The 23,778-nt window shown below is 41.4% G+C and overlaps 1 protein-coding gene across 1 annotated transcript in view; it reads left to right on the top strand.

The window, feature by feature from the left end:
• Nucleotides 1–7,088: 7,088 nt before the first annotated feature.
• LOC108719251 (C-type lectin domain family 2 member B-like) overlaps nucleotides 7,089–23,778 on the top strand; it is an 18,257-nt gene continuing 1,567 nt past the window's right edge. The window contains exons 1-6 of the mRNA XM_041570927.1: nucleotides 7,089–7,183; nucleotides 9,834–9,941; nucleotides 12,654–12,707; nucleotides 15,635–15,688; nucleotides 16,868–17,022; nucleotides 20,320–20,426. Coding sequence (XP_041426861.1) covers nucleotides 7,144–7,183; nucleotides 9,834–9,941; nucleotides 12,654–12,707; nucleotides 15,635–15,688; nucleotides 16,868–17,022; nucleotides 20,320–20,426 — 518 coding nt within the window. The 5' untranslated portion in view covers nucleotides 7,089–7,143. The remainder of the gene's footprint in view (nucleotides 7,184–9,833; nucleotides 9,942–12,653; nucleotides 12,708–15,634; nucleotides 15,689–16,867; nucleotides 17,023–20,319; nucleotides 20,427–23,778) is intronic.

Raw genomic sequence — 23,778 nt, 5'->3', positions numbered from 1 at the left:
AAAGATACAGTGAGACATGTGAAATAAAACCCAAAGTCTTGGGACCTCCCTTATTACCTCTGGGCAGGGCAAATAGACAGAACTGCCTAAAGCTGCCCCTGTCCTTGTATCATCTTGGATCCCTCATTGGATCACATATGTAACACTTCTGCTTCTTTAAAGGAAAACTATACCCCCCAAACAATGTAGGTCTCTATTAAAAGATACTGAGTAAAACAGCTCATGTGTAAAACCCTGCTTCATGTAAATGAACCATTATCATAATAATATACTTTTTTGGTAGTATGTGCCATTGGGTAATCAGAAATAGAAAATTGCCATTTTAAAAAATAAGGGCCGCCCCCTGGGATCGTAGGATTCACTGTGCACACATACAAACCACATGTAAGGTCACATGAGCCAATTAACAGACAGAGTTCTGCCTTTTGCTTCCTCACTTCTTCCTGTTACAGTTAGTGTTGTAGTATTTCTGGTCAGGTGATCTCTTCCTGTTACAGTTAGAGCTGCAGTATTTCTGGTCAGGTGATCTCTTCCTGTTACAGTTAGAGCTGCAGTATTTCTGGTCAGGTGATCTCTTCCTGTTACAGTTAGAGCTGCAGTATTTCTGGTCAGGTGATCTCTTCCTGTTACAGTTAGAGCTGCAGTATTTCTGGTCAGATGATCTCTTCCTGTTACAGTTAGTGTTGTAGTATTTCTGGTCAGGTGATCTCTTCTTGTTACAGTTAGAGCTGCAGTATTTCTGGTCAGGTGATCTCTTCCTGTTACAGTTAGTGTTGTAGTATTTCTGGTCAGGTGATCTCTGAGGCAGCACAGATAGAGTCACGAAATGGTGGTTCAAGGCAAGAGAAGTAAAAGGGCAATATTTATGTAAATATATATTCCAGTTTGGTAAGATTCTTTAATATGTCATTCAATTTGATATAAACTATCTGTTGCTTAAGTATTCATTTTGGGGGTATAGTTTTCCTTTAATGAAGGAACATTGGTCTCTTGTAGGAAATTGCCAGTAGGGATTGATGGCAGTTGCAGCAGCCGGGGGTTACATTTGGGAGGGAGGGGAGCACCCTGAGAACTGTATTTTCCTGATGGAACAACAACCATAATGCTAATCCTATTGGACTCTGTTTGTTTGTTATCCTCCTATTTACTCCCTGTTTGTTATAACTAAGGTAAAGCACTGTGTATCTTGTTGGCGCTATATAAATAAATGATGATGATGATGATGATGATGAATGCTTTATACCTTAAAATAATTTTCCAAGCAAGAAATGTGATCTCTGCAGAATTTACTGGTACATAAATAAATAAATATATGGATTGCACACTCAGACTTAAAAAACGAACAAAGTTTATTATATCAGACACTTACATGATAGCAGAAAACCCGACGCGTTTCGACCACCATAGTGATCTTCATCAGGGGCAAAACACTTTTAGTACAAAAATAGTAAAAAAGGCAGAGAGATTACATGTGCTGTGCAGTATAAATACCCTCACAAACATCTCATTACAAACCGGTGATTGTCGGCGTGTGATGTCATTTCCGCCTAGTTACAGGTGATGACAGGAAGTATACGCTATTCATTGGAACGCATATTCCAATCACCAATGCACATGAACTATACACGGGACTGTAAGGGAATCATAGGAAATATGTACATAAGTATGAAGTGGAACGTATTGTGTTCCAAACACACATAAACCTGCCTGAATACACATAGAAACTGCCCAATAACTACATGAAACCCTTGTGTCTCACAATTACAACCTCTCATGTGCACATAACGGACATCACCAACCACAATAGCTTCAGTCCCGTGTATCTTATTGGCCATAGGAAATAGCTGCTAAGCAATTGATCTCAGAGGCACAAATGGGCAGACAAATATCTCAAGTATTATCATCATATTAGATCATATATCCTATACTTCAATCAAATCTTTGGAGGGTTAAAGGGGACCCGTCACCCAAAAAAATTATTCAAAATCCTATTTTATCACATTAGTCAAGCAAAATGAACTTTAATGACACTGTATAAATGATTTGAATCTTGTTTCCTTCAGTCTGGGAATTCATAATTCTAACAAGCAGGCAGGAGCCATTTTGTGGGACACTGTTATTAAGACAAGTCTTGTATCATCTCAGAATCTTGTTTGTGCACCAGAATGGGGGAGCTGATGTCCATCCCCATGTCCTGGTTACACAATTAAATGGTGAAGAGATTGGGGGGAATGTGGGGAGAGCAGTGACATGTAGGAAGTGCTGAATGGAAAGTGAAAGTAATTGTCTAAGACATAGAGGAGGGGCAGACAATATTTGATTGACAGCTGAGATATTTAAATTAGCTTACAACAGCTATTAATGCTTTAATAATAAATAGAAATTGGATTTCATGTTTAATTTGAAAAGGACTTTTATTATACAGATTTTTGTGTCTGGGTGACAGGTCCCCTTTAAGCAATCTCTTGTTTGTGAGCCAAAAACATATACGTGTATACAGATGAAGCCACTTGGATTTGTGAGTTAAATGCGTCATGACTCAGAGTTAATTGAAGAAACTGTGTTATCTAAAGTTATCTTAACTCATTTAATGCATTTAACCTTTTCATTAGCATACCAAAGCACCATTGTTCACAATGGTGAATGCTTTAATTAGATGGGATGTTGTGTCACAGTTTTCTGTGTTAAATGAGATAAATGGGATATCTGTGTTTAGTTATTCTGTGTCAAACAGACAAACCAAAGTGGCTGCATCTGTATCTGTCTCTCTCTCATTTTGCCCCATGGGTCATATATAGTCTAGGAAAAATCAAAAACAACAGATAAGTATACAAAATTACAAATATGGGTACACCAAAATTATTAATCATATACCAAAAAATCTTAATAAGAAAAAACTAAACACATAAAACATTACCAGCACCTTCAGTTTAATACATTAGAATCATTTTCCTATTGTGTCCATATGGCTACTAAACTGGAGGGAATACATCCAATACAGGCGTGAGCAGAACATACCCACCAGGATCATCGAAAAGCAAGATTCATACAGATGCAGCCACTTTGGTTTGTCTGTTTGACACAGAATAACTAAACACAGATATCCCATTTATCTCATTTAACACAGAAAACTGCGTCACAACATCCCATCTAATTAAGGCATTCACCATTGTTCACAATGGTGCTTTGGTATGCTAATGGAAAGGTTAAATGCATTAAATGAGTTAAGATGACTTTAGATAACGCAGTTTCTTCAATTAACCATGAGTCATGACGCATTTATCTCACAAATCCAAGTGGCTTCATCTGTATTATCCAGTAACTGAGCAAGATGTTAATCAAAATAATTCTCTTTTCTGTAAAAAGCAGGATACATTTAATGAATCATTGAGACCTAAAGGGGTCACTGTGTTCAGCCGAAAAATCCACTCTGATTCCTTTCTTAGCAGCAGAGTTTTTATCCCTCCCAACACTCGAACATGTCATTTGATCAATCCCCATAATGCGTAAAGACGATACATTATGTTCTTTACAATGTTGTACTAACGGAGGGGTTTCCTTGCCTAATTTGATCACACTTTTGTGTTTAATAAATCTATATTTCAGTTTTTGTATCGTCTGGCCTGTATAATATAGGCCACAAGGACAGACCAACGCATATACCACATATGTTGATTGGCACCTAATCCTATGATTAATCTGAAATCTTTGTAAGGTGCTAGAATGAGTAAAACAATTCGTTTGAATCATCCTATTGCTCCTAAAGAGCAACTATAACACTTATAATTACCCCGTTTGGGATTTTGTAAAAAATGTGGGATAGAATAGTGTGTCTTATTATTCGCCCCAAACAGAGAGAGAGAGACAAATATATGTTTTTGGCTCACAAACAAGAGATTACTTCACCCTCCAAAGATTTGATTGAAGTATAGGATATATGATCTAATATGATGATTGTCTGATAATACTTGAGATATTTGTCTGCCCATTTGTTTGTGCCTCTGAGATCAATTCAAATATAAAGAATTGGCAGCACTCCCAGGCCTTGTATAAAACCACCTTTATTCTTTCATTATATTTTTATTATACATGAAAGAATAAGCGGTTTTCTACAAGGCCTGGGAGTGCTGCCAATTCTTTATATTATACTTTGCAGAACATGTGTAGGTGAAGACAAGGAGTGGAGTACACCCACCTGAAAGAGATAAGGACAAGTGAGGAGAAAGTGTGTGCCTCTGAGATCAATTGCTTAGCAGCTATTTCCTATGGCCAATAAGATACACGGGACTGAAGCTATTGTGGTTGGTGATGTCCGTTATGTGCACATGAGAGGTTGTAATTGTGAGACACAAGGGTTTCATGTAGTTATTGGGCAGTTTCAATGTGTATTCAGGCAGGTTTATGTGTGTTTGGAACACAATACGTTCCACTTCATACTTATGCGCATATTTCCTATGATTCCCTTACAGTCCTGTGTATAGTTCATGTGCATTGGTGATTGGAATATGCGTTCCAATGAATAGCGTATACTTCCTGTCATCACCTGTAACTAGGAGGAAATGGCGTCACACGCTGACAATCACCAGTTTATAATGAGATGTTTGTGAGGGTATTTATACTGCACAGCACATGTAATCTCTCTGCCTTTTTTACTATTTTTGTACTAAAAGTGTTTTGCCCCTGGTGAAGATCACTATGGTGGTCAAAACGCGTCAGGTTTTCTGCTATCATGTAAGTGTCTGATATAATAAACTTTGATAGTTTTTTAAGTCTGAGTGTGCAATCCATATATTTATTTATTTATGTGATATTCATCAGGAGGCTTTGGCTGGGCAGCTCCCTTTGGATTGGCACCTCAGCAAATTTTCAGGGTGTGCACCTTCCAAATTATAGTCTGATAGAATTTACTGGTACAAACAGAGGTGCAAGGAGAGCTCTTTCGTTAAAGTCCTTTGGGGTGAGTCTCAGGTGTTAAAGCTTGGAGCTAGGCATCCTGAAAGACTGTGTGTCAAGGATTAGGTAGGGGGCACTGTGGAGACTGATGGGGGAAGGGTGAGTCCTTGAAGCAGGAGCTGATTGTGCCTAGGGACACGTAAAGGGAAGGCAGGAATGGGTTGAAGAGGACAACGATTCAGACTGGAACGGGTGAAGGGGAAACAGGACAGAGAGGGTGAAGATCTGGGGGACAGGATAGCAGGAGGACAAGATAGTGGGAGGACAGGATACAGAGAGAGGACTGGAGAGCAGGAGAGGGAGGAAAGGCAGGGCAAGATGCAGAGCAAGACAAGGGGTTACAAGGTACAAGGCAGGGTCAGTACAAGGTGAAGGCAGGGAAAGGTTTGGCGTGAGAAACAGATCAAGATACAGAATAGCAAGGAAATCAGGGCAAGGTTACAAGTCAGAACAGGAAGTAGGAACAGACAAGACAAGGTCAGATCAAGGTCAAGGCAGAAATAGGTTAAGGCAAAGTAAAACTAGAACTGGAGCAGAAGTGGGAGGGAAAGACCAGGCAGGAACAGAACAAGGAAAGATAAGGAGGAAAGGTTCAAGGTAGGACAGAACAGGAAAGGCAAGACAAGGCAAGGAAATGAGGCAAGAGCTGAAACCCTTAGCTAGGGACAATGCTGCACTGCTAGTCTGGGAAACAATCCTCAGGCAAAGAGTGTATGGAGGGCTGACCTTAAATAGGGCAGAGTCAGCCCTGATTGGCTGATTGTAACCAATCAGACTGCTGCCGTGCTGGGGCTGCAGAGACCAGGAAATATATAGTGAGTAACCCTACAGGCTGCCAGTTACGGTATCGAGCCAGAAGCCCAAAGATCCCTGACTCAAATCCCAGCAGAACCTGACACTGTGGTTGATCCATGTTGCTCAGGCATAAGGAATCCATTGTAATACTCAGGCATCTATTACTAAGCAGGTGCCAAATGAAGTTTGAGTAGAGTCCCTGCAATTGCTGGTGTAGAGTCACCTGGATAATGACTTCTCTCTGACATCTACAGTTGCCAAATCTGTTTGGGGTTCTGAAAACAGGATTTTGTAACTTGAGGAGACTCAGTGTCCAGCGGTGTGTGACTGGTCTCTACTATATGAGATGAACTGTAGGAGCTTTCCACTGACTGACTGGGGCTTATAGGGAGGTGGGAGGTTGTTAGTCAGAAGTCCTCCATCTTGGGCCCTGGCTATTCCTGAGTCTACTGTGAGAATGTGCCCCAGATCTCAGGAAGAACTTCCCTGGCAGAGTAACTGGGCCACATTTATTGTGAGATGTTAAGTTTTTATGGTTGGGCCCATTCTAATTGTTATTTAGCTGCATTTCATTTCCTTTTGTGTGAGTGAGTGTGTGTGTGAGTAGTGTGTGTGTGTGAGAGTGAGTGTGTGTGTGTGTGAGAGTGAGTGTGTGAGTGTGAGTGAGTGAGTGTGTGAGTTTGTGAGTAGTGTGTGAGGGGTTTGTGCAGGGCTAGTAAATTTGGGCAGAGGACTAGGGAGCGTGACATAAGGTATTCTACCTCTTGCAGCAGCAGATCTAGAAGCACCACTGATGGAAAAATTAGTCCCGTTCCCTAAAAACCCAAAACCCTATTCCCTAAACCAATCTCTTAGCCACACATGACTCTTACTACACTCCTTCTGTAGCCCAGATGTACCCCAGACGTACTAGAAGCCCCTGCCCTCAGCCATTAAACTAACATTGTGAGTGGTTCCAGTGCTGGAAAAGCTTTTAGCCTGGAGAAGACTGAAGAATAAATTGTGGACTTTACAGTAAATGACTTAATCGGACTGTGTTGGTGTTGGTACTGGGCAGCTGGAATGGGTGGCAATGGAACACTCATCAACCAACACTCAACCTCAAACCCAGTACTGATGGCTCTGTTATGTCTTCCTCGTTTCAAATGTATTTTTGTCCAGTTACTCACAGGCAACATTTATTCTCCAAAGGACTCTCACCTTTCAGCATCACTTACAGTCCATACAAAATATTGTGTCAGAGAACTGCACTGCATCTAAATAACAACATGAAGGTGAACTTCTCCTTTATATAAATATGTGTGTCAGTGAGTTCAGAGGGAAGTTGTGCAGTTTGTACATGAGCTCAGATATTTCTGCCTCTGTCGGAGGAAAAGTCACTTCACTCTGTGGGTCATGGACTCCGAGAAGGAGACAAACCCAATTTGCTCCAGAGGTAAGAAACCCAGAACTTCTCCCAGACATGGGCCAACACGTGTAGTTATGCTTGTGATATACTGTATATTCCAGAGTAGTGATACGGGCTTTTCTTTATTTCTCCTCAAATGATGATCCCAGAACATTCTCTCATCTTGGCCCAACAGTTATACTTATGTTGGGTTTATCTTGTTTGTATGTTGCCCAACAGTTATTCTCCATCTCAGCAAATTCAGTGAAATCCGATTAGAGTCCTGTGATTTGATGGAATGTTGATGGTGTTGAGGTCCAATCTCTTATAGACATTCTATCCCACTATTCCTAGTTGGTGCTCAGATTGAGGGAATAGTTCTTCATTGGAACAATTATTGCTTTTATATCTGTATTTGTACCTAATCTAATTCATGGAATGTCAGGACCTTCTTTTGGATCAGCAAGGGCTTAGATTGGAAAACTGGGATTATCTTTTGCACTTTGATGAATATAGAACCTTATGTATATGGGCAGTTATTCCCTGTACAATTCCATGGGCAGTGATCCAATAGAGTTCTATGGAAATGTAGATTCATATTTACACTAAGGAGACACCACATTCATACATTTTGCTTTCAGTCAAACACCAAAACCTGCACAAAAAATACGTCTGAATATCAACCCAAATCCAAACATTCGTATGAATAATGATTAGTTTAGGGGAACAGCTGGAAAGTTTACAAGAAACAGGACTGGCGCCCATTGGGTGTATCTGTATGAGACACGTCCCGTTCTGGTCAAATAGAGTTCAGCAGTAACATTCACTTTGAGCAGAAGAGACTCACCTGTTTATTAAACAGAAGCTTGAAAATAAAACCTCCAAATATACAAAATAATGTCCCACACTGAGTGAATTTTGCCCCGAGCACTTTATGAGCAGAGGAGAGTCTGTAACTGGGGTCGCTGGTAAAGGAGAGTCTGTAACTGGGGTCGCTGGTAAAGGAGAGTCTGTAACTGGGGTCGCTGGTAAAGGAGAGTCTGTAACTGGGGTCGCTGGTAAAGGAGAGTCTGTAACTGGGGTCGCTGGTAAAGGAGAGTCTGTAACTGGGGTCGCTGGTAAAGGAGAGTCTGTAACTGGGGTCGCTGGTAAAGGAGAGTCTGTAACTGGGGTCGCTGGTAAAGATCACGTCAGCACAGTTTTACTGCTCTCACCCACTTGCACCACACGGAAACTGGGGTATTAAATGACAGGGGCAAATAATGGAAGTTATTGGGGAGGGAGGGAAATGGTTCAGATGTTGAGAAAAAAGGAAAAGTGCAGAGATATGAGAAGTGGAAATGTGGTGCGACACCATGAGGTTGTGGTGAGAAGAAAGAAAGGAAGAAGGGAGTTAGCATGGAGTTAGCATAGAGTTAGCATGTTACAATGGAGTTAGCATGGAGTTAGCATGGAGTTGGCATGGAGTTAGCATGGAGTTAGCATGGAGTTAGCATAGAGTTAGCATGTTACAATGGAGTTAGCATGGAGTTAGCATGGAGTTGGCATGGAGTTAGCATAGAGTTAGCATGTTACAATGGAGTTAGCATGGAGTTGGCATGGAGTTAGCATGGAGTTGGCATGGAGTTAGCATAGAGTTAGCATGTTACAATGGAGTTAGCATGGAGTTAGCATGTTACAATGGAGTTAGCATGGAGTTAGCATGGAGTTAGCATGGAGTTGGCATGGAGTTAGCATAGAGTTAGCATGTTACAATGGAGTTAGCATGGAGTTAGCATGGAGTTGGCATGGAGTTAGCATAGAGTTAGCATGTTACAATGGAGTTAGCATGGAGTTAGCATGTTACAATGGAGTTAGCATGGAGTTAGTATGTTACAATGGAGTTAGCATGGAGTTAGCATGGAGTTATCATGTTACAATGGATTTAGCATGGAGTTAGCATAGAGTTAGCATGGAGTTAGCATGTTACAATGGAGTTAGCATGGAGTTAGCATGTTACAATGGAGTTAGCATGGAGTTAGCATGTTACAATGGAGTTAGCATGGAGTTAGCATGTTACAATGGAATTAGCATGGAGTTAGGCTTCTTTTTGGGTTCCCACAGTCTCCCTGGTGGCTGCTATACTATAATGCCTGCCCTACTGAGTACTGGCAGAGATGGGAAAACACAAGAGGAGCTTATGGTGATGCCCCAACTTTGATGTTTCATAAGAAAGGCCTTAACATGAGCAACAGTAGTGTGGAATATGAGTAGTGGAATAAATATGAGGGTACACAGGTCTGTAGCCATCCTTCTTCATGCATGTGCCCAGCAATAACTCCCTAATCCCTTGTGTGTATTTTATACTCGGGTGCCTGAAGCCCTACATGTGTTGGTCACTGCTATGTAAGTACTGACAGGAGGAGAGATTCACTCCAATCAATAGTAGTGATGATTTCCAACCAATAAGGAGGAGAGATTCTCTCCAGTAAATACTGTAAGTAGTAGAGATTCACTTCAATCAGTAGTAAAAATGATTTCCAATCAATCAGTAGTAAAGATTTACTTCATTCAGTAGTAGAGATGATTCACTCCAGTCAATAAGTAGGAGATATTTACTCCAATCAATAGTAGAGATGATGTTCCATCAGTCAGTAGTAGATATGAGTGAGGCACAATACTGATCACTTTATTAATTATTTTCTACTTGTTCTCCAAGGCTGGGACTCATTTAGGCGAGTGTTACGATTGGATCCGTATCTTCCCATCATCCTCCTGCTCCTGTGCCTCCTCCTACAGACAGTCAGCATATTCCTGCGAGTAACAGGTAAGTAGCCCAGATCTGTCCCTTCTCCATTGAGACTACAGACTGGCCCTACATGATTCTTACTACAATGAGGAGTGTGTGCCGCAGCTCCTGCTTTCCACTCACCCAACACAGAGACTTGTTCTGAGCTTGTTCCTTCTGTCCCTCATTTAGATTTGTCTCATTGCCCACTGGCCTCCGAGCACACGTATGTGTCTTACACCTGTCTGCTCTGTGATATTGCACACGTATGTGTCTTACACCTGTCTGCTCTGTGATATTTCACACGTATGTGTGTTACACCTGTCTGCTCTGTGATATTTCACACGTATGTGTGTTACACCTGTCTGCTCTGTGATATTTCACATGTATGTGTGTTACACCTGTCTGCTCTGTGATATTTCACACGTATGTGTGTTACACCTGTCTGCTCTGTGATATTTCACACGTATGTGTCTTACACCTGTCTACTCTGTGATATTTCACACGTATGTGTGTTACACCTGTCTGCTCTGTGATATTTCACATGTATGTGTGTTACACCTGTCTACTCTGTGATATTTCACATGTATGTGTCTTACACCTGTCTACTCTGTGATATTTCACATGTATGTGTTACACCTGTCTGCTCTGTGATATTTCACATGTACCCCCAGGCCTAAGTAACAAAATGCCAGGATTAACAAAGAACAAGTATCAACAGTCTCAGCCAGAAAACATCTGCAGCCAAATGTACCACATACACAATATATATCCCAAATACTCAATATATAGTCCACATACTCAATATATAGTCCACATACTCAATATATAGTCCACATACTCAATATATAGTCCACATACTCAATATATAGCCCAAATACTCAATATATAGTCCATATACTCAATATATAGGCCAAATACACAATATATAGCCCAAATACACAATATATAGCCCAAATACATAATATATAGTCCAAATACACAATATATAGCCCAAATACACAATACATAGCCCAAATACACAATACATAGCCCAAATACACAATATATAGCCCACATACACAATATATAGTCCACATACTCAATATATATCCCAAATACATAATATATAGTCCAAATACACAATATATAGCCCAAATACACAATATATAGCCCAAATACACAATATATAGTCCACATACTCAATATATATCCCAAATACATAATATATAGCCCAAATACATAATATATAGTCCAAATACACAATATATAGCCCAAATACACAATACATAGCCCAAATACACAATATATAGCCCAAATACACAATACATAGCCCAAATATACAATATATAGCCCAAATACTCAATATATAGTCCACATACTCAATATATAGCCCAAATGCATAATATCTATCCCAAATACACAATATATAGCCCTAATACATATTACATAGCCCAAATATAGAATATATAGCCCAAATATACAATATATAGCCCAAATACACAAATACAGCAAAAAGCCCCCCATGACTGCACTATTGATGTGGCACTGCCAGGTTCGAGGGGGGGCAGCATCTGAATGTCACCTCAAGTGACCAGAGGCCCAGGAACCCCCCTGTGAACAATCCATAATTTTTCGTGAGTCCCCCAGTGTTCCCCCATTTTCAGTCACCCACAACAGACCAATCTCTTGTCCATAAGTTGCACCAGAATTGATACTCAGCCCACATTTGTATTGGCCCAAACCTCTGGGAAGCTCTGAAACCCCTTTATGTGATGTTAATTGAGCTCAGGGCTCAGGGCAGGGTTAGGGGGTGACCAGGGGTAGAACAGGGGACAAGATGCCCCACAAAACCCACCAGGGAGTGTTGACGTCTCCTCGTTCCAACTGGAAAGCTCTGCAAATACTTGAGGGGCTCAAAATATGACTCCAGTTAGTCCTCTGAGCCCAGGAACTAGTGTGAAACACAGAGTGGGAACAGCAGAACTACATCTCTCATTTACAACTCACCCCCCAACCAGCCAGTTGGGGAGACACCAGAGAGAAAAACTGCATTATGGGAAGGGGGGAGGGGCATTTCCCATAATAAACAATACAGGGAATATGACATTGTGTACATCACCTTTACTGCACTTCTTATTTCAGGGGCAACTGATAGTCCTGATGTTACAGTCTGGTCAGACGACATGATATTTGTGCTCTACTGCCCCCCCCATCACTGTACAGGATCATTAGAACCACTCGTTATTTATTTATTTATTAGACTTTATTTAGCACCTAGTGTATTACTGCAACGTCTCAGCCCATGGGGCCCTTTATTAAACTCACTGACAAACATTCACCTATTTATCATAAACATTGTGTCAAGTGTTCACCTTGAGGCTTTGAAACACATTTCTTTAAATGATGTATATGGAAACTTTGTGTATTTGATTATTGTGTAACAATTGATCCAACAGTTAGTACAACAATGAGCACTAGATTGTGTATAAGGGAATAACGAGGGTGTGAATGTTTGTCAGTGATAAAGGGCCCCATGGGCTGAGACGTTGCAGTAATACACTAAGTGCTAAATAAACACTTTTTAAGTGAAAATAACTAGGGGTGCTGTTCTAACGATCATGTTCATGGTGGAGATTGGTCATTGGAGAACGTGCCCCACATTGAAGAAAATTTCATAATACTCGAGCTGACTACTCACACTCCCCATTCCTGTGTCCTCACCGTGTTTAATCCTGAATAACTGAGAATTTTCTGCTTCCCATTTCCAAGGTACAAATGAGCAGATTTCTGAAGTTAAGGGAAATATATCCATGTGTTTATCAGGTAAGTGTCCCCTCCCCAGTTCTTTAAGGACCACTTTACATATTGTTGTGTGTTATAACTGTCTGACATGTGATATTGCACATGTATCAACGTGCCTAAGTAACTAAATGCCAGGAATAACTTGGCCAAGGAACTAGTACCATCAGTCTCAGTCAGCAACATCTCCAGCCAATATATTGCCCAAATACATAATATATATCTGTAACAATCTCGTTAATAGGAACCTTGTGTAGTGAACAGTACCTTTGGGTGCACAGGAGAACCCTGTGGGTTCCGGTTTTCACCAATGCACTTTTGGGGCCCCGGGCTTTCTGCTGCGGAAGCCAACAAGGAAGTGCAAAGCCAAAAGACGTAAACAAGATACCGGCAGGGATCAAGAGAAAGATGAATTTACGATAAAAATTAGCAAATTCCAAAAAACATTGAATAGCCTTCAGACCTATGGGAACAGGCCAATCAAGGGCAGCTGAGACTTTAGCAGGATCCATCTCGAATCCAGAAGAAGAAATGATATATCCCAAAAAATCGTGGCCTTATGGAATTCGCACTTCTCAAGCTTGGCGTAAAGACAATTTTCCCTCAACTTGCGTAGAACTTGCTTCACTTGTAGAATGTGTTCAGACAAGGAAGAGGAATAAACCAAAATATTGTCCAGATAGACTATGACTCAAGACTGCAAGAATTCTCGAAGAACATAATTGATCAGGTCTTGAAAAACAGCGGGGGCATTGCAAAGGCCAAATAGCATGACCAAATACTCATAATGGCCATCTCGGGTGTTGAAGGCCACTCATCCCCTTGACGAATATGAATGAGATTAAACGCCCCACGGAAGTCCTACTTAGTGAAAATGTTGGCTCCCCTTAACCCATCAAGCAACTCAGGAATCAATGGCAAAGGATAATGGTTCTTCATTGTTATTTAATTCAAAGCATGATAATCGATGCATGGTCTCAGAATGCCATCTTTCTTCTGGATGAAAAAGAATCCAGCACCAGCAGGAGACGTCGGTTTTCTAATAAAACCTTTGGAGAGATTGTACAAAATATATCTCTTCATGGCTTGAGTCTCCGGCACGGACAACGGATATGTTCTTCCCCTAGGAGGAAAGGAACCAGGAATAAGATCAATCTGACAATCGTAGGAACAGTGTGGAGGTAAGACCTCAGAATTCTTCTTTTCAAAGACATCAGCAAACTCTTTGTAAACGACAGGAGAGAGAGCTGGAGACTGGAAGCAAAGAAGAAGCAGCCACCAGAAGGATTGATGAAGCCATACAATTGGAACGACAAAAGGAACTCCAGGCCGAAAGTTCCCCAGTGGACCAGTCAATGGACAGGTTATGAAACTTGAGCCGAGGAAAACCCAAAATTATGGGAGTCTCGGAGCACTGAATCAACAAAAAGGAAATCTCCTCTTCATGAAGATTGCCAACATGAATAAGGACTGGATCAGTAGCAGAAGTGAGAACACCTGGAGAAATTGATCTGCCATCCACAGCCCGGGCCAAAAGAGGAACCTTGAGAGGAATGGGGTTCAGAATTATCGATAAAATTGTCTGCTGCTCCGGAGTCAAGAAAAGCCTGGCAGGAAAACGTAGCAGACAAGGTGGAAAGGGAAGCAGGGAGAAACATATGAGACTTGCAGGTAACGGGAGTGCAGAGATCTTGCCTAGGGGAGACTCCCCCCTCACACCTAGGCTGGAGAGTTTCCCTAATTCTGAGGTCTGGTTGGACAGGATCTCAGCAGATGTCCAGTGAGGCCACAATATAAACAAAGTCCAGCATTTCTCCTACGGGTTCTCTCCTGAGGAGTTAAACAAGTAGCTCCTATCTGCATAGGTTCATCATGAACCGTAGGTGTAGTAACCGGGAGAAACTTCAGACCTGATGTATGGCATAACTACAGGTTTACTGGGACAAAACTTTAGAGAAGACTTCTCTCATCCTGGAATCCATCTTGATGATAAATATCCTTTATTTAGATAGAGGCATCACCATCATTTGGGGCAAATGACACAGTCTGGTCAGACGACATGATATCTGTGCTCTACTGCCCCCCCCCCCATCCCTGTACAGGATCATTAGAACCACTCGTTATTTATTCAGTTATTAGACTTTATTTAGCACTTAGTGTATTACTGCAACGTCTCAGGCCTTGGGGCCCTTTATCACTGACAAACATTCACACCCTCGTTATTCCCTTATACACAATCTAGTGCTCATTGTTCTACTCAAGGACCAGTCTCCTTGTTTGTCCAACATTAACAACTTTTTATCTTTTTCACATTTATTTATCAGAAACTTTGTGTCAAGTATTTACTTTAAGGCTTTCAAATACATTACTTGAAATTTATATGGAGACTTTGGGGGGAATTCACAAAAGTGTCGGGAATGAAAAAATGTCTATAAAATGTGGTAGAAAGTGTCGTAGCAGCAGCCGATACATTCACAGAGCATTTCTCCACCAATTTTCCGACATGTACGACACTTTTGAATTAGTGTCGTTAAAAGTGGGCGTGGTTTTTCGGTGCCACTTTTCCCAACATTTTTATGAATTACTCGTAAACTAATTTTTTTTACAATTTTTCAGACACATTAGACTCTCCAAAATGAAAAAGTCGTTTGTACGATGAAAAGATATAGGACATTTTAGAAAATTGTCGGACTTACGAGACATTCAGAGACGGTAACATCTGCCTTTGTGAATTTGCCGTTCGTACGACATTTTATAAATTTGTCAACCGCCACTTCTCGGTTACTTATTATACCGACACTTTTGTAAATTCCCCCCTTTGTGTATTTGATTATTGTGTAACAATTGCTCCAACTGTTGGTACAACAATGAGCACTAGATTGTGTGATATTGTCTGTCCTCACCGTGTTTAATCCTGAATAACTGAGAATTTTCTGCCTCCCATTTCCAAGGTACAAATGAGCAGATTCCTGAAGTTGAGGGAAATATTTCCATGTGTTTATCAGGTAAGTGTCTCCTCCCCACGAGCACTTTACAAATGATCAAATTAATAAGAAAATGGGGCAGAGTTTATCACCAATTTCAATTCTGAAACCCAATATAAACAAAAACATTGAATAATTAATATATTTAAATTAATTGCTATTTTAGCCCTTTCACACTTCCTTCACTGTGACCCAGAGGAAACTGTATTAGATTATATGGCCCATTAGTCCAAGATAGAACTGGGAATAAATCCGGAGCAGGCACTCAAATAAATTTATGGGGCAGATTTATCAAGGGTCGAATTTTGAAGTAGTAAGTACTTTCGAAATTCAACCATCGAATTAAAATACTTCGAATTAAAATACTTCGAATTTCGAAGTCAAAGGGTTTTTTTAAAAAAATTTGGCTATCCTGCGGTCAAATAAAAATCGATAATGATTAAATAGTTCAAATAGAACGATTTGAACGATTTTGGTGTAAGATCGGAGGATTTTTATTCGACTTTAAAAAATGTAGAAAATGATTGTAGAAGGTCCCCATAGGCTAACATAGCACCTCGGCAGGTTTAATTTGGCGTTGTATTGAAGTCGAAGTTTTTTTTAAACAGACAGTACTTCGATTATCGAAAGGTCGAATAGTGGAACGTTTTTTTACTTCGAATCGAAGTTGAAGTAAATTCAAAGTCGTAGTATCCAGTTCGATGGTTGAAGTAACCAAAAAATTACTTCAAATATGAAATTTTTTTAACTTCAAAAATTCTCTCAAATTCACTTTGACCCTTGATAAATCTGCCCCAAAGTGTTTGTATAGGAAACGCACAAGGCAGAGGACACAATAAATCTCTATAACTTGATAATTTGATGGAAGATTGTCTTTATCTGAGGGCTCAGGCCGGTGAACTTGGGCCACTTCCCTGATGTCGAGAGTAAATACCCCACTTTATGGAGACCCCTCTTTATCTTATCAGAAGATAGAACTGGGTTTAACCCTTGCAGTGAAGAGGTCCTATACAATTGTCTGCCCATTGCCAACACTTCTGGATGGACAACTCCTCACTGTCCCCTGACTCAGATCTGATTGGCTGCTGTCATCGGATCAATCATTCTCCTGATACTTATTATGGGCTGTAGTTGGGTCAGTTTATTATAGGGGAGGCTTATGCTGGTGCTTCTCTCAGTGACTCTCTTAGTGTGTTACAGGCCCGGCCCATAGGTGCCCCCGACGCTGGATCCTATTGCAGAACAAGTGCTATTTCTTCTCTACAGACAAGAGGAACCTGTATAACAGCGACACTTACTGCAGGGCCAGTGCCTCCATCTTGGCACAAGTCATAAACGACAAGGACATTGTAAAGGTGCATTCTCTGCATTTTCTGCATTTTCTACATTTTCTGCATTTTCTGGGTGACTGGGGCAGTGAAGGTATTAGTGTTCCTCATGGGGAACTAGTGGTGACTGGGTAAGGACAACATTATTTAAAGCTATTATTTTACTGCTGGGAAATAGAGCGACTCTTGCAGCAGCTGTTACAGTTGCTATGGGACAGACGTTAGTAACGCTTCTCAGGGAGCATGTACCAATTGTAAGCAGTCATGTGACCCATAGAGTACTTGCTCAGTAGGGACAGACATTGTTATGTTCTCCTATAGGTGGAAGGGGAGAGAGTCATGGGGTGGTGGGTGTTACAAGGGGACTCCTCCAGTGAATTTAACTCATCATAAGAATTGATTTGTTAGTCTGTGAATTGTGTCATGTTTTATTTCTTTATAGTAAACTTTACATGTTAAATAGAAATCCCCATTAAGGAGGAGCTGGGGTCATAATTCAGTTCTATAGAGAGAGGGAACCCCCTTTGCTGGGGATAAAGACAAGGCTGGTGGGGTGCAGGAACAGAGCCCCCCAAACTCATTACACCTGTGCACTTAATTAGCAGGCTGTTGTTAATCAGGTTTATTGGCATGAATATAACATTTATTCAGGAGCCCAATTAATACTGTGTCTGTGGCCCCATTACAGTTGGTATCAGTATCACAATCACCAGATACATATTAACCCTGCGCTGTCCAACTTCTGTGGTACTGAGACAGTGTCAGACTGGCCCACAGGGATATCAGGAAAACTCCCGGGGGGCCCAGGTGTCAGGGGCCCCTCATGTTGTTAAACATGTGGCTTATTTCATGGCCATTCCCTATTTCTATGAGAAATAGATGGAATAATAGATTATAGTCTGTAGAGAAAAGAGACTAGGGGAATAGAGGTTGTGTGAGGAGAGGAATAATAATAGTACTGAGAGTGGCCCCTGGTTTAAGGTATTTGAGTGGCCCCTGAACTAAGGTGTGTTGGTGTCCCAGTCCGACACTGTACCGAGGGACACCATTTTTCTGGAAGTCAGTGTTGACCACTCCCTGTTCTTAAACCACACCTACTTTAAACCACACCCACTTAAAACCACACCCATGTCACCACAATAAATACTTACCTATTTACCGTCAACTATCTTAACCAACTACATCCATATGTCTCACACCCCTCCCTCTTAGACTGTAAGCTCTTGAGAGCAGGGCCCTCCCACTTCTCTCTCCTTACAATATCCATTAGTAACTGTGCATCTATTCTGGTGAGTTACTGCTTGTCTTGTGTTTGTGCCCCTTACTCTGGGCCACACTGTGGGTGCTGCTATATAAATAATAATATTATTTGCTGTTGGGTGTTTGCCGCATTTTCTGGGAACAATAGTGACCATTTAATATTTTTATTTTACTTCCCTATAAATAACATTGAAATCCAAGCACAGGCAGGTGGCACCCAATATTAGCTGTATAGATATTCAGGGAAGTGTGGCTAATATACAGTGTCTGTATCAGTCCTGGAGCCCCTGGCCTAGGCTGCTGAGCTGACATTTGCTTAAAAGGACACTGTCATGGGAAAACATGTTATTTAACACATCAGTTAATAGTGCTGCTCCAGCAGAATTCTGCACTGAAATCCATTTCTCAAAAGAGCAAACAGATTTTTTTTATATTCAATTTTGATATCTGACATGCGGCTAGACATATTGTCAATTTCCCAGCTGCCCCTGGTCATGTGACTTGTGCTCTGATAAACTTCAGTCTCTCTTTACTGCTCTACATCAAGTTGGACTGATATCACCCCCTCCAGTAGCCAAACAACAGAACAATGGGAAGGTAACCAGATAGTAGCTCCCTAACACAAGATAACAGCTGCCTGGTAGATCTAAGAACAACACTCAATAGTAAAATCCAGGTCCCACTGAGACACATTCAGTTACATTGAGAAGGAGAAACAGCAGCCTGTCAGAAAGCAGTTCCATCCTAAAGTGCTGGCTCTTTCTGAAATCACATGACCAGGCAAAATGAGCTGAGATGCACCTACACACCAATATTACAACTAAATACACTTGCTGGTTCAGGAATGACATTTTATATTGTACAGTCAATTATTTGTGTCATTTAGAAATAAAAACGACACCATAAAAATGATGACATAATCCCTTTAAGATAATGATATCCTGGTAATTAAAGGGGAAGGTGCAATCAGTTTGGGCAGATCTGTTCCTGGGAGATTGATTTCCTTTTTGTTATTGTTGTTAATATACGTAAGCCATATGTTTTTTGTGCCACTGGGTGTGTAATAGTTACTATTGGGCTATAACATATCGCCCGTCACTAGCCCCAGGCTAAAGGCATTAAAGGGAATTCACACAAAAGCAACTGGACTTTGAGTTTTCTTGGAAGTTTTTCCCCCACTCATCCGAGGGGCTTCTTCAGGATGACCAGCAAGTCCTGTGGCTTCAGACTTATCTGCACTAGAAAAACCTTCATAGACAAAACTGCTGATGGATTTATTTAATTTACAGCCAGAGCCAGTTTGTACCCCAAGGCCAGTGCCCGTCTTCATCTGCCCTCACCTCCCCCCATGTGGCAACTAACAGTGATGCCCAGGGCTGACGTTAGAGAAGGAACAAGGATATAGGGTCCTAGCCACCCCCAGCCCTACTCATATCTCTCTTATTTCTACCCCCCGCTCCAGTCCTGATCATAAACCTCTCTCTCCACTTCTGGCAATTTGTCTTTAGCTCCTCCTCCTCAATCTGTCAGTCTGACATCAGGTGACTCTCCCTGTACTAATGACTGTGCCTTTAGCTCCTCCCTCTGATAAAGGCTCAGGGGTGCAAGTGTAAGAGCTCTGGGCTGTACAGGTCTCTAACACCGGCTGCACCTCCTTCCTCTCCCTAATGTTTCTCTGTAAATAACAGGAATGTTACAGGGGCTGAGGCCACTATTTCTCACTTCACTGTGTCCGACATTATAACTGATTCAAGTTCAGCAACATTTTTACCAACTTTCAGCTTGAAAATGACGTCCATAGACTCTAATGGGTGAAAAGATTTGTCGGAAATTTGTCACATATGCAAAAAAATGTTCTCATCACTAGTCCTGATTCATTCAGTGACAACTAATAAAATAATGGGAATATGAAGAGAAACTATAAGGTGAGATGGGCAGCCATTGTTTTGTACCAACAAACTGGATAAAGAGGTGGCGTCCAATCCCACGGATCCAATAAACCCCTCCCACTCGTTAGCAGGAAGTCGTTATGTTGCCTCTGACTTCCCATTCTTTTCCTTACAGATATTAATTAAAGGCCTGGGACATGAATACTGGGTCGGACTCACTCACATTGGGACCCATCACCAGAACGACATATGGACAGGACGATGGGCTGACGGCAGTACAGAGTGAGTATTTGTGTATATACTGTATGTGTCTGTCTGTCTGTCACTGGCACGTTCATTACACGGCCAGAATGGCAACCTCACCCGGGGACTGGCTCATGTCAACTGATGCACTAGCTGTGCCCAAATCTATAGTCTGTCATCTCACTCACCCCTTGTGCTGCCCCAGTTCTGCATCATATTCTTCTTTCTGACTTTAGTACTGGGCCCAGCACTGCCATAGTTTTATGGGATCTCTCTGTACAGACTATGAACAAACTTAGGGACTGTTCCTGCTGAATTGTGCTTAGTACAGGGAATACCTATGTACCATAGTTTTATGGGATCTCTCTGTACAGATTATGAGCAAACTTAGGGGACTGTTCCTGCTGAATTGTGCTTAGTACAGGGAATACCTATGCTGCCATAGTTTTATGGGATCTCTCTGTACAGACTATGAGCAAACTTAGGGACTGTTCCTGCTGAATTGTGCTTAGTACAGGGAATACCTATGCTGCCATAGTTTTATGGGATCTCTCTGTACAGACTATGAGCAAACTTAGGGGACTGTTCCTGCTGAATTGTGCTTAGTACAGGGAATACCTATGCTGCCATAGTTTTATGGGATCTTTCTGTACAGACTATGAGCAAACTTAGGGACTGTTCCTGCTGAATTGTGCTTAGTACAGGGAATACCTATGTACCATAGTTTTATGGGATCTCTCTGTACAGACTATGAGCAAACTTAGGGGACTGTTCCTGCTGAATTGTGCTTAGTACAGGGAATACCTATGCTGCCATAGTTTTATGGGATCTCTCTGTACAGACTATGAACAAACTTAGGGACTGTTCCTGCTGAATTGTGCTTAGTACAGGGAATACCTATGCTGCCATAGTTTTATGGGATCTCTCTGTACAGACTATGAGCAAACTTAGGGGACTGTTCCTACTGAATTGTGCTTAGTACAGGGAATACCTATGTACCATAGTTTTATGGGATCTCTCTGTACAGACTATGAGCAAACTTAGGGACTGTTCCTGCTGAATTGTGCTTAGTACAGGGAATACCTATGCTGCCATAGTTTTATGGGATCTCTCTGTACAGACTATGAGCAAACTTAGGGACTGTTCCTGCTGAATTGTGCTTAGTACAGGGAATACCTATGCTGCCATAGTTTTATGGGATCTCTCTGTACAGACTATGAGCAAACTTAGGGGACTGTTCCTACTGAATTGTGCTTAGTACAGGGAATACCTATGTACCATAGTTTTATGGGATCTCTCTGTACAGATTATGAGCAAACTTAGGGGACTGTTCCTGCTGAATTGTGCTTAGTACAGGGAATACCTATGCTGCCATAGTTTTATGGGATCTCTCTGTACAGACTATGAGCAAACTTAGGGACTGTTCCTGCTGAATTGTGCTTAGTACAGGGAATACCTATGCTGCCATAGTTTTATGGGATCTCTCTGTACAGACTATGAGCAAACTTAGGGGACTGTTCCTGCTGAATTGTGCTTAGTACAGGGAATACCTATGCTGCCATAGTTTTATGGGATCTTTCTGTACAGACTATGAGCAAACTTAGGGACTGTTCCTGCTGAATTGTGCTTAGTACAGGGAATACCTATGTACCATAGTTTTATGGGATCTCTCTGTACAGACTATGAGCAAACTTAGGGGACTGTTCCTGCTGAATTGTGCTTAGTACAGGGAATACCTATGCTGCCATAGTTTTATGGGATCTCTCTGTACAGACTATGAGCAAACTTAGGGGACTGTTCCTGCTGAATTGTGCTTAGTACAGGGAATACCTATGCTGCCATAGTTTTATGGGATCTTTCTGTACAGACTATGAGCAAACTTAGGGACTGTTCCTGCTGAATTGTGCTTAGTACAGGGAATACCTATGTACCATAGTTTTATGGGATCTCTCTGTACAGACTATGAGCAAACTTAGGGGACTGTTCCTGCTGAATTGTGCTTAGTACAGGGAATACCTATGCTGCCATAGTTTTATGGGATCTCTCTGTACAGACTATGAGCAAACTTAGGGGACTGTTCCTGCTGAATTGTGCTTAGTACAGGGAATACCTATGCTGCCATAGTTTTATGGGATCTTTCTGTACAGACTATGAGCAAACTTAGGGACTGTTCCTGCTGAATTGTGCTTAGTACAGGGAATACCTATGTACCATAGTTTTATGGGATCTCTCTGTACAGACTATGAGCAAACTTAGGGGACTGTTCCTGCTGAATTGTGCTTAGTACAGGGAATACCTATGCTGCCATAGTTTTATGGGATCTCTCTGTACAGACTATGAACAAACTTAGGGACTGTTCCTGCTGAATTGTGCTTAGTACAGGGAATACCTATGCTGCCATAGTTTTATGGGATCTCTCTGTACAGACTATGAGCAAACTTAGGGGACTGTTCCTACTGAATTGTGCTTAGTACAGGGAATACCTATGTACCATAGTTTTATGGGATCTCTCTGTACAGACTATGAGCAAACTTAGGGACTGTTCCTGCTGAATTGTGCTTAGTACAGGGAATACCTATGTACCATAGTTTTATGGGATCTCTCTGTACAGATTATGAGCAAACTTAGGGGACTGTTCCTGCTGAATTGTGCTTAGTACAGGGAATACCTATGCTGCCATAGTTTTATGGGATCTCTCTGTACAGACTATGAGCAAACTTAGGGACTGTTCCTGCTGAATTGTGCTTAGTACAGGGAATACCTATGCTGCCATAGTTTTATGGGATCTCTCTGTACAGACTATGAGCAAACTTAGGGGACTGTTCCTGCTGAATTGTGCTTAGTACAGGGAATACCTATGCTGCCATAGTTTTATGGGATCTTTCTGTACAGACTATGAGCAAACTTAGGGACTGTTCCTGCTGAATTGTGCTTAGTACAGGGAATACCTATGTACCATAGTTTTATGGGATCTCTCTGTACAGACTATGAGCAAACTTAGGGGACTGTTCCTGCTGAATTGTGCTTAGTACAGGGAATACCTATGCTGCCATAGTTTTATGGGATCTCTCTGTACAGACTATGAGCAAACTTAGGGGACTGTTCCTGCTGAATTGTGCTTAGTACAGGGAATACCTATGCTGCCATAGTTTTATGGGATCTCTCTGTACAGACTATGAGCAAACTTAGGGGACTGTTCCTGCTGAATTGTGCTTAGTACAAGGGAATACCTATGTGCCATAGTTTTATGGGATCTCTCTGTACAGACTATGAGCAAACTTAGGGGCTGTTCCTGCTGAATTGTGCTTAGTACAGGGAATACCTATGTACCATAGTTTTATGGGATCTCTCTGTACAGACTATGAGCAAACTTAGGGACTGTTCCTGCTGA

This window comes from Xenopus laevis, chromosome 1L (assembly GCF_017654675.1).
Source record: "Xenopus laevis strain J_2021 chromosome 1L, Xenopus_laevis_v10.1, whole genome shotgun sequence".
NCBI lineage: Eukaryota > Metazoa > Chordata > Amphibia > Anura > Pipidae > Xenopus > Xenopus laevis.
This window is presented reverse-complemented; position numbering and strand designations above follow the sequence as displayed.